This window comes from Petromyzon marinus, chromosome 62, assembly GCF_048934315.1.
Source record: "Petromyzon marinus isolate PM22_M1 ecotype Great Lakes invasive population chromosome 62, UKy_Petmar_22M1.pri1.0, whole genome shotgun sequence".
Lineage (NCBI taxonomy): Eukaryota > Metazoa > Chordata > Hyperoartia > Petromyzontiformes > Petromyzontidae > Petromyzon > Petromyzon marinus.
Genome location: NC_133728.1, coordinates 7371465 through 7383726, shown reverse-complemented (window position 1 = coordinate 7383726; position 12262 = coordinate 7371465). Strand labels below are relative to the sequence as shown.

The following is a 12262-nucleotide window of genomic DNA, read 5'->3' as shown; positions in this document are numbered from 1 at the left end:
TACAGCGTAGTGAATAGTGTAGTGTATAGTGTTGTGTATAGTGTAGTGTATAGTGTGTATGTAATGTAGTGTATAGTGTAGTGTATAGTGTGGTATATAGTGTAGTGTACAGAAGTGTACAGCGTAGTGTATAGTGTAGCGTATAGTGTAGTGTATAGTGTAGTATATAGTATAATGTATAGTGTTGTGTATAGAAGTGTACAGCGTAGTGTATAGTGTAGTGTATAGTGGAGTATATAGTGTAGTGTATAGTGTGTGTATAGTGTAGTGTATAGTGTAGTGTATAGTGTGTATATAGTGTGTGTATAGTGTAGTGTATTGTGTAGTGTATAGTGTAGTGTATAGTGGAGTATATAGTGTAGTGTATAGTGTAGTGTATAGAAGTGTACAGCGTAGTGTATAGTGTAGTGTATAGTGTAGTGTATAGTGTAGTGTATAGTGTGTGTATAGTGTAGTGTATAGTGTAGTGTGTATAGTGTAGTGTATAGTGTAGTGTATAGTGTGTATATAGTGTATATAGTGTGTGTATAGTGTAGTGTATAGTGTAGTGTATAGTAGTGTGTGTATAGTGTAGTGTATAGTGTAGTGTATATAGTGTAGTGTATAGTGTAGTGTATAGCAGTGTGTGTAGTGTAGTGTATAGTGTGTGTATAGTGTAGTGTATAGTGTAGTGTATAGTGTAGTGTATAGTGTAGTGTATAGTGTAGTGTATAGTGTGTGTGTATATAGTGTGTGTATAGTGTAGTATATAGTGTAGTGTATAGTGTAGTGTATAGTGTAGCATATATATATCATGTGACAGCACTACGATGCGGTGACCACCACCTTCTGTGTTCGATGGCTGAGCCAAAAGCCGCCGCCGCCGCTGCTGCTGCGACGATGCCAAATCTTGGATTGATTGAATTGGTGTCAGGACGGGTGTGAAGATGTCCGCGCGTATCGTGAACTACACAGCCCTCTTTCTCAGAAGCGACCTGGCAATCACAGATGATAGCTCACATCGGCGGCTTATCGCGTGGAAATGTACAGCGGAAGCCAAATACTCCGGGCGCGTGACCTTGATCCTAAACGTGGATGGGGCGGGGGGGGAAACCGGAGGACCCGGAGAAAAATCCACACGCGCACGGAGAGAAAGAGAGATAGAGAGATAGAGAGAGAGACACCGCAACATCCAAAACATGCAGGCGTCGTCGGGGTCGGGATCGGAACCGCGACCTCCCGTACACCAGGCGAGGTGGTTAACATCTCCTAGCCACCGTGGCGGGATGCCCATTAAAACTGGGCAGTGAGCGTAAATATAAACGCGTGTCGTTATGCCCTCCACCGCCCGACACGGCCAATCGGTAAAGGGGTTTTTCGCGTGAACAGCGATCCGTTACGAGTTTCAGCACACGCTGGAGGGTAAAACTCACTGCAACAATTTTCAATGCGAGGAGTGTGACGTTTGGCCATTAATTGCAATAACAATAACAACAACAACAACCAGCATCATCAGGCGTACAGTCAGAGGTTTTTTTTTATAAATTTCTGAATGAGTGAAGGTCAGGGTGGGGGAGTGGCTTAATTTTGTCGGTGGGGGAGGGGCCGAATGAGGAGGCGGGGCCAGCGAGACCCAATGGGTGGTGTAGGGGGAGGGGTCTAAGCAGGGAGGCGGAGATATCGCGAGAGCGGGGAGGGGGTCGGATCTGTGTGTATGCGTGGTGGTGATTCTGATTCCGAATGGGGGGGCGGGGGGGGGCGTGGTTAAAAAAAATGTGGGTGGGGCTGAATGATGGGGCGGAGCCTGAACGACCCAATGGGTGGATGGATGGATGGAGGGGGGTGGGTACTTAGCAAGCAAGCGGAAATATCGCGAGAGCGAGAGTAGGGTTGGGGGAGGGGTGGGATCTGTGTGTGTGTGTGTGGGGGGTGGTGGAGTGGTGGAGTGGTGGATCGTAGCCCCCCCCCCCCGCGTCTCACATGACCCCCGTGTTTGGTCCCGTGACCGCGGGTCCTATACCCGGCGAGCACATGGACATGTTGGGGCAGAGTCTCGCAGGCAGGTGAGTCGTCTGGGTGGCTAGCCACCGCCACCACCACCACCACCGCCTTCACACCCCATCTTCCTCCTCATCTCCCCTCCCCATCATCATCAGCTTCTTCTTCCTCTTTCCTCCCACCTCTCTCCTCCTCCTCCAGCAGTAACAGCAGCAGCAGCAGGCCCTTTGTAATCGCAGAGATCGCGAATGTAACGCGACGTGGACCCGGGGCCTGCTCGCTCGCCTGCCCGCACCACTACCACCACCACCTTCACACCCCATCTTCCACCTCATCTCCCATCATCATCAGCTTCTTCTGCTTCTTCTTTCCTCCCACCTCTCTCCTCCTCCTCCTCCAGCAGCAACAGCAGCAGCAACAGCAGCAGCAGCAGGCCCTTTGTAATCGCAGAGATCGCGAATGTAACGCGACGTGGACCGGGGCCTACTCGCTCGCCTGCCCGCACCACTACCACCACCACCTTCACACCCCATCTTCCACCTCATCTCCCATCATCATCAGCTTCTTCTTCTTTCCTCCCACCTCTCTCCTCCTCCAGCAGCAGTAACAGCAGCAACAGCAGCAGCAGCAGGCCCTTTGTAATCGCAGAGATCGCGAATGTAACGCGACGTGGACCGGGGCCTGCTCGCTCGCCTGCCCGCACCACCACCACCCTGGGCCATGCGCTGTGGCCTATAGGCCTCGGGGTGGATCGAACCCAAACCGTCGGATTTTGAAGGAGGGGGTAGCTGCTGCTGTTGTTGTTACTGCTGCTGCTGTTGCTGCTTGTGGACGTGTCCGCATTTCATTTTGCGGACCTTTTACAAAAAAATAATAATTCTTATTGGGGTTTTTTTTGTAACTTGCTGATTCTCGTTCGCTCGTCGGGCCTAGTAGGCTGGCTGCTCGCGATGTTGTTAGCCTCGCTGACAGAGGGATTGTGAGTGTCAATCCGGCTCATCGCCTTACAACAAAACAACAACATAACAACACAACAATAACAACAAACAACACAACGAGTGCAAGATAGATACTTTGTACTCCTTGGCTTCAGGCTGTTCACGATGTTTGTACTTTGGCTCGAGAACCTCGCTGACAGAGGTTGATTGTGAGTGTCAATCCGGCTCCTCGCCTTACAACAACACAACAACACACAACAACACAGCAACAACACAACAACAACATAACACACAACAACACAAACAACGAGTGCAAGATAGATCCTTTGTACGCCTTTGCCTCAGGCTGTTCACGATGTTTGTACTTTGGCTTGAGAACCTCGCTGACAGAGGTGGATTGTGAGTGTCAATCCGGCTCATCGCCTCTCGACAACAACAACACAACAACACACAACAACACAACAACAACACAATAACAACGAGTGCAAGATAGATCCTTTGTAAACCTTGGCCTCAGGCTGTTCACGATGTTTGTACTTTGGCTCGAGAACCTCGCTGACAGAGGTGGATTGTGAGTGTCAATCCGGCTCCTCGCCTTACAACAACACAACAACACACAACAACACAGCAACAACACAACATAACAACACAACAACACAAACAACGAGTGCAAGATAGATCCTTTGTACGCCTTTGCCTCAGGCTGTTCACGATGTTTGTACTTTGGCTTGAGAACCTCGCTGACAGAGGTGGATTGTGAGTGTCAATCCGGCTCATCGCCTCTCGACAACAACACAACAACACACAACAACACAACAACAACACAATAACAACGAGTGCAAGATAGATCCTTTGTAAACCTTGGCCTCAGGCTGTTCACGATGTTTGTACTTTGGCTCGAGAACCTCGCTGACAGAGGTTGATTGTGAGTGTCAATCCGGCTCATCGCCTCTCCACAACAACAACACACAACAACAACACACAACAACAACACAACAACGAGTGCAAGATAGATCCTTTGTACTCCTTGGCCTCAGGCTGTTCACGATGTTTGTACTTTGGCTCGGGAACTTCGCTGACAGAGGTGGATTGTGAGTGTCAATCCGGCCCATCGCCTCTCGACAACAACAACAACACAACAACAACACACAACAACAACACAACAACACGAGTGCAAGATATATCCTTTGTAAACCTTGGCCTCAGGCTGTTCACGATGTTTGTATTTTGGCTCTGGAACCTTCGCTGACAGAGGTTGATTGTGAGTGTCAATCCGGCTCATCGCCTCTCCACAACAACAACACAAACAACAACACGAGTGCAAGATAGATTCTTTGTACTCCTTGGCTTCAGGCTGTTCACGATGTTTGTACTTTGGCTCTGGAACCTCGCTGACAGAGGTTGATTGTGAGTGTCAATCCGGCTCCTCGCCTCTCGACAACAACAACACAACAAACAACACAACACCAACAACACAACAACAACACAACACGAGTGTGAGACATGAGCAATCAGAACCCCGTAGTTAACACCTCGGCCAGAGGGCTCAAGCAGCTGTAAAGCTTCCCCCCGTGTTGCCGTGTGGGCGATTATAGTTGTCGAGAGAGAGGGAGTCTTTGTCGTGATTGGTGATGATTTCATGTTGGTGGTGTGTTTGTTGTGTGTTTTACAAGTCTTTAGGCAGGGGAGGATACATGCTACATGTTACTTAGTTGGGATTTCAAGAAGCAAGGAGCTGGTGGCTTGAGCCATAAGCAGCAGTTGGATTTGACCGAGGTCGAGTTGAGTTTCTTTTGTTGTTGTTGTTTAAAACTGAGCAAAAACCAAACGTCGGTTTTCTTTTTAGTGCTTGTTTATACTTGGACGTTGCATTTAACGGCGTGTGTTAATAACGCACGAAGGCAATTACATGAATGCGATGGGAAATGTGTTTGTGTGTATTTTTTGTGTTGTGTGTGTTGGTTTTTTTTTAAATGTTGGCTAGGTCTTTATAATCGCTCAAACGCGTTTGGTCGATTTGAGTCTCAAAATGCAATTATTGGACGTTAATTTTTATTTTTTTTCTGTTTTCTTTTGGCAAGTGACGTTTTAACCCTGGAAAGTTGCTACGAGTTTTTTTTCCTTCCCTCCTCTCGCACCGTATTCGGACACCCTGAAATTGTTGCGCGTGTTTTATAATGTTAACGTTAAACAAAAATAAAACCGGCGTCTTGAGATATTTTTAATGCGCTTAAGGTAAGCTCCATTCGTCCTCACCGCCACTTGAGCTGTTATTGCTTTAACCAACCGACACTACAATTATGATTATTATTGCGTTAAAGAAAATAAAATATAGACAACGTAGGCATCCCGAGTGTGTGAAAGTAAATGTAAAAATGTTCACTTTGAAATAAAATAAAGTTATCGCCGTCGGGTCTACGAAGGCCTTACCCTAGGCCCGGTGTCAAAACCGTGACGAAATTCGACGCGAGAACAACGCGTTTTAAAAGTCCTTATTTACTTTTGCATTCAATCGCGCAACGTATCGCGCATAAGTTAAACGTGTGTTCTGGTCGCAATTAGTGTTTGTATTTAGCTCGTCGCAAAGGTCGATTTGGTGGTTACGAGGCGAGGCGGACCTCGCGAAGCCTGCACTAGGCCTCGCGAAGCCTGCACTAGGCCTCGCAAAGCCTGCACTTAGGCCTCGCGAAGCCTGCACTTAGACCTCGCGAAGCCTGCACTAGGCCTCGCGAAGCCTGCACCAGGCCTCGCGAAGCCTGCACCAGGCCTCGCGCCGTGCTTTCGCGCACAAAATAAGGCGATTAAATTGTCTCTCGTCTCGGTGCACGCCGAGTGTGGTGGCGCGTCTCTTTTTGTTTTGTTCGTTTAAAAAAAAGAAAACGTGCTGCGTTTGAGTAAAAGTAAAGTTGAAGCGAAGTTTAAAGTTTCGTCGTGAGGCGGCTTTAGATATTGCGGCTGTTTTGGGCTCGGCGGGGCGGTGGGCGGTAGCGTTCTGACAGGCGCGGTTGGGGTTTTGAGTCCCGGATAAAATGATACACAAATCAATTTCTAGATTTAAATCTTTCGTGACTGCAAGGATCCCACACTCTTTTGGTTCTCATTCGGTAAAGTCACGTGACTTTACCGAATAGAACCAAAAGAGTATCGATACACCACAAATCGTCGTGTATCTATACCGACAAGGCGCGGTTGGGGTTTTGAGTCCCCGGAAAAAATGATACACAAATCAATTTCTAGATTTAAATCTTTCGTGACTGCAAGGATCCCACACTCTTTTGGTTCTCGATACACAAATCGTGATCTTTTTGTCGAATTTTCCTTCGTCCCCCATCTGTATAAAAACGACGTAAACCTGCTAACTACGTTACGCGCCCATACCCCTGTCGGATCCGTACGGCATATACTCCGTATTCTTCTCGTACAGGTAAGATTTTGGTTTTCGGGTCCGTTCGCCGTACATTAATCGATAATAGGGGGGGTTTCCCACCTTTTTTTTCTAGCAACAAAACAGCTGTGTCAAGATGTTAAAACACCACACTGAAACCTGTGATCATATTTTGGTACTGGCAAAGGGAGGGTCCCCGTGATGTAGATGCTCTACCACCGAGGCCTCATTAATTACTCTGATATTGGCGTTGTCTTTGTGCTGTGTGAAGCCTTTTGGCGTCCTCTGGTCTAACGCCGTTCTGAGACGAGGCTCAAAAGAAAGCCGTCTCTGGTGTGAACCAATCAGTTTCAAGGACAATGCATCATATTATCAGAGTGTTTTCTTTGCATTTTGGCCACAAGTATTGTGGTTAATGCAGACATGATTCCTTGTAAAAAGGTTTCAGTTTTGTTGCCAGAAAAAAAGGGGAAAAACCTATTATCATATTTTGGTACTGGCAAAGGAGGTCCCCGTGATGTAGATGGTCTACCACCGAGCCCTCATTAATTACTCTGATAGTGGCGTTGTCTTTGTGCTGTGTGTGAAGCCTTTTGGCGTCCTCTGGTCTAACGCCGTTCTGAGACGAGGCTCAAAAGAAAGCCGTCTCTGGCATGGACTAATCAGTTTAACAGACCATGCAGATAATATCAGTGTGTGGTTTTTTTCCTTTGCATTCTGACCACAAGCATTGCGGTTAACGCAGACACGGTCCCTTGGTAAAAGGTTTCAGTTTGGTGTTTTAACATCTCAACACGGCTGTTTTGTTGGCAGAAAAAGGGGAAAAACCTATTATCACATTTTGGTACTGGCAAAGGAGGTCCCATGATGTAGATGCTCTACCACCGAGCCCTCATTAATTACTCTGATAGTGGCGTTGTCTTTGTGCTGTGTGACGCCTTTTGGCGTCCTCTGGTCTAACGCCGTTTTGAGACGAGGCTCAAAAGAAAGCCGTCTCTGGCGTGGACTAATCAGTTTAACAGACCATGCAGATAATATCAGTGTGTGTTTTTTTCCTTTGCATTCTGACCACAAGCATTGCGGTTAACGCAGACACGGTCCCTTGGTAAAAGGTTTCAGTTTGGTGTTTTAACATCTGAACACGGCTGTTTTGTTGGCAGAAAAAGGGGAAAAACCTATTATCATATTTTGGTACTGGCAAAGGAGGTCCCCATGATGTAGATGCTCTACCACCGAGCCCTCATTAATTACTCTGATAGTGTCGTTGTCTTTGAGCTGTGTGACGCCTTTTGGCGTCCTCTGGTCTAACGCCGTTCTGAGACGAGGCTCAAAAGAAAGCTGTCTCTGGCGTGGACCAATCAGTTTCGAAGACAATGCCCACATTTATTATCAGAGTGTTTTGTTGGCGTTCTGACCACAAGCATTGTGGTTAACGCAGCAACACGGTTCCTTGGTAAAAGGTTTCAGTTTGGTGTTTTAACATCTCAACGCAGCTGTTTTGTGTGGCAGAAAAAGGGGAAACCTATTATATTTTGGGACTGGCAAAGGAGATCCCATGAAACACATTAATTATCTATTTGTTTGTGTTTCTCCCTTGTGATGGGACTTTGTAGGATGGACGTTGAGATTTATAGGGGACACGGGGTGACCAATTCAGTCTGAATTATTACAGACCAATTCAGTCTGAATTGGTCTGTAATAAGTTAGCGCATTGATAAGGGGTTGACATGTATGTAGTGGTGAGTGTAGTAGTGGTGAGTGTCTGTGTTTCTCCCTTGTTATGGGACGTTGTAGGATGAACGTTGAGATTTATAAGGGGCGCGGGGTGACCAAAAAGGTCTGAATTGTTCTGTGATGAGGTAGGCACTGATAAGGAGTTGACAGGTATGTTGTGGTGAGTGTACTAGTGGTGAGTGTAGTAGTGGTGAGTGTCTATTTGTTTGTTTCTCCCTTGTGATGGGACTTTATAGAATGGACGTTGTGATTTATTAGGGGCACGGTGTGACCAAAAAGGTCTGAATTGTTCTGTGATGAGGTAGGCACTGATAAGGAGTTGACAGGTATGTAGTGGTGAGTGTACTAGTGGTGAGTGTAGTAGTGGTGATTGTCTATTTGTGTGTTTCTCCCTTGTGATGGGACTTTATAGGATGGACGTTGAGATTTATAAGGGGCACGGGGTGACCAAAAAGGTCTGAATTGTTCTGTGATGAGGTAGGCACTGATAAGGAGTTGACAGGTATGTAGTGGTGAGTGTACTAGTGGTGAGTGTAGTAGTGGTGAGTGTCTATTTGTTTGTTTCTCCCTTGTGATGGGACTTTATAGGATGGACGTTGTGATTTATTAGGGGCACGGTGTGACCAAAAAGGTCTGAATTGTTCTGTGATGAGGTAGGCACTGATAAGGAGTTGACAGGTATGTAGTGGTGAGTGTACTAGTGGTGAGTGTAGTAGTGGTGATTGGCTATTTGTTTGTTTCTCCCTTGTGATGGGACTTTATAGGATGGACGTTGTGATTTATTAGGGGCACGGTGTGACCAAAAAGGTCTGAATTGTTCTGTGATGAGGTAGGCACTGATAAGGAGTTGACGGGTATGTAGTGGTGAGTGTACTAGTGGTGAGTGTAGTAGTGGTGATTGGCTATTTGTTTGTTTCTCCCTTGTGATGGGACTTTATAGGATGGACGTTGTGATTTATTAGGGGCACGGTGTGACCAAAAAGGTCTGAATTGTTCTGTGATGAGGTAGGCACTGATAAGGAGTTGACAGGTATGTAGTGGTGAGTGTACTAGTGGTGAGTGTAGTAGTGGTGATTGGCTATTTGTTTGTTTCTCCCTTGTGATGGGACTTTATAGGATGGACGTTGTGATTTATTAGGGGCACGGTGTGACCAAAAAGGTCTGAATTGTTCTGTGATGAGGTAGGCACTGATAAGGAGTTGACGGGTATGATTATAGACCAGGGGTGGAGAACCTTTCTCTGCCAAGGGCCATTCGGATATTTATATAACATCATTCGCGGGCCGTCCAAAATGATCAACTTAAACATTTGCCTGTTATATTTGGTCAAACATTTAATTAACTCACTATTAATGCGATGGCTGGGCTTCTCTTTGGCGAGGCGTGTGGTGATGATGCTAGCTGGTATTGATGATGTTGCTACTCGCAACTGCTTTTCCAGGTTTGCTCCCTAGATTTATTGAATTTCGAGTCCCGCCTGCGGTTGCCTTTGCAGGGCCAGACCAAATGATTTTGCGGGCCCGATACGGCCCCCCACCCCTGTTATAGACAGATACCCATAGAGATCCGTAGATATAGAGCGTACCGTGTCAACTCGGACGGTTCGCTCCGTTTTCTTGTACGGGGAAATTGAGTTCTTAGGTCCAGACGGCGTACAGCCGTTTCAATACTGACAAAAGCATTAATTGTCTTGTTTGTGTTTCTCCCCCTTGTGATGGGACTTTGGAGGATGAACGTTGAGATTTATAAGGGCCACGGGGTGAACAATAAGGTCTGAATTGGTCTGTAATAAGGTAGGGCACTGATAAGGGTTGCCAGGTATGGATTATAATAGACAGAGACCCATAGATATACATAAAGACCCATAGAGATACAGAGATATAGCGTACCGTGTCAACCCATATGGTTTACCCCCCCGTATTCTTGTACAGGGAAATTGAGTTTTCAGGTTCACACGGCGTGAAGCCGTTTCAACACGGCCAAAACATTGTCTATTTGTTTGTGTTTCTCCTTTGTGATGGGTGATCAATAATGTCTGAATTGGAATGTAATAACTTAGGCACTGATACGGGGTTGACAGGTATGTATGTGTATCCATATAAACTATGTTTTTACTCTTACCAGGTAAGGCCCCACTGAGCTGCTATGTAGCTACTTTTTTCAGAAACTACCTAGCCATCACATGATAGCTCAAGGAAGTTAGCTTATCATCAGCATCATCATCATCATGTGGAAATGTATAGCAGCCAAATACTCTAAAACGCATGATGTTGATTGTAAATGTGGAGGGCAATTGCTGGAGGGGCCCGGAGATAAATTCACGCGACCACGGGGAGAGAGAGAAAGAGAGAAAGGCAAACTCCAAATATACAGCAGCAAGGCAATAGGGTCGGGATCAAACCCACGACCTCCTGTATACCAGGTGAGGTAGTTAACATCCCGCCACCGTGGCGCCCACCAATGTTCTTGAATGTATATATATATATAAAATTGGTCTATATATATTAACTGCTGCGACATTGATCAGAAACATGAACAATGACAAGTAAAAATGCAAATAAAAAGCTGAAAATTCGAACAAAACCATTGAGAAATACGTGCTTTGAATTTAGCTTGAGAGACGGAAGGAACACGTGGGTCAGAGATCGGGCACAACGTTGGAAGGGAATTGTAAATGCGCATTTACACCGGTCGTGTGCTGGAGTATTAACTCCACTGGCATGTTTTGTTCACGTGACAAACCTCACCGATTGGCTGTGTCGGGTGGTGGCGGGTTTAACGACACATTTATATTCGCGATATCTTGGGTCGTGAAAGTCCTGCTCCGTGTTAGAGGCGTCACTGTGACTACGAAACTACGACAAGTAGGATTTTGGGCCATGAGAAATGGGTGTTCAGTGGATTTGCAGCCCAAAGGTAGGGGGGACTTACCCCGTGGAGAGTGGGCAAGACGCTTGGTTGATTGTTGCGTTGCAGTTCTGTGCAACTTGCTGGTGACTAGGGGAGTCCATATAATAGCAGTGGATTCATCATGGCTAATGAGGATAATGAAGCCAAATTCTCCATTAATGGAATTATTGGCTAAATTTCGCGAGCAGCAAAAGCAAAGAAACCTTTTCTGAAGAAGGCTTTAGGGGAATCAATGAGACCTTGGCTGGTTAAGTAATTGGCATTATGAAAAAAACATTAAGAGTAGACTTTATCCTCTCCGGCAGTAAAACCGTAAGAGATTGGCTCCGGTTTTATTGGCAGAACGTGCGGACAATATTTGCAGGGTTGTGTGGTTAATGCAGACTTGATGCCTTGCAATAGGTGTGTATTAGCCGTTTTAACATCTTAATTCAACTGCTGTTTTACTGCCAGAAAGTGTGGGTGGGGTTTAGCCTATTATTTTTGTTTTTACATCATTTTGATAGTACCGGCCCAAAAAGGTCGTTACGTCAATTCGTTACGAGTACGGACACAAATTTGACTGTCGCCAAATGAAACTCGTTGTAATTACTGGCGAAGCGTCGTACTCAGATTGCAAATGTTGTGGCTTTGCCCTTGACAGACAACCGGTGTCCCTGCGCAAGTAACAAATTGGCGCTTTTTTGTTTACGTGACAAACCTTACTAATTGGACGTGTCGGGTGGTGGCGGGTTTAACGACACATTTTACGTGATCTAACCCCCCCCCCTCCCCCCCCCCTCCCAAAAAAAAACCCGCTTTACGGTTCATAATAACGGTGCGTTTGATTTTCGGAGCAATGTTCGGTGGCATATGGGGGGGGTCACCCGATCGGAGTCTTGTCTGTCGCCGTTGCGACAGCGTGAATTGGGCAATGATCCGTGACGCAAGTGATGGGTCGCGTTTCATCACGGTCGCAACGCGAGACCCCCTCGGCACCGCAGTGAGACCCCATAGGCTTGCAAACCCATGCACCCACATAGGTAATGAAAGGCATATATCGAGGGGTGGGCATTGGTGGTGAAATGTTAACGGCCTTGCCCGGTATACAGGGGGTCGTGAGTTCGATCACGACACTGATGGCTGCCGCTGTGTATTTGGAGCTTGCAGCGTCTCTCTCTCTTTCTCTCTTTCTCACGTGGATTTTTTTTTATCGGACTCCTCCGGTTTTTCCCTCCACATTTAGAATCGACATCGCGCGGTCGGGTATTGCTCTGCCCCCTATGAATTCCCAGTTACAAGCGAATGCCTTAATTTAGCTATTTCAATGCTAAATTCT

At 46.5% G+C, this 12262-nt stretch overlaps 1 protein-coding gene across 9 annotated transcripts in view; it reads left to right on the top strand.

Annotated features, from left to right (window-relative positions):
• The first annotated feature begins 1895 nt into the window (after nucleotides 1-1895).
• Nucleotides 1896-12262, top strand: part of LOC116957832 (upstream stimulatory factor 2-like) — a 107247-nt gene continuing 96880 nt past the window's right edge. For 4 of the 9 annotated variants that reach the window (XM_076053710.1, XM_032980235.2, XM_032980236.2 and 1 more), the window contains exon 1: nucleotides 1896-2042. Coding sequence is in view for 6 of the 9 variants with exons in the window: in XM_032980236.2 (XP_032836127.1) it covers nucleotides 1960-2042 (83 nt within the window). In the remaining 3 variants the exon portion in view is untranslated. Of the gene's footprint in view, nucleotides 2043-4365; nucleotides 4697-5124; nucleotides 5151-12262 lie in introns of those variants that run through there. The other 5 variants (XM_032980238.2, XM_032980239.2, XM_076053709.1 and 2 more) reach the window with 4 other exon arrangements.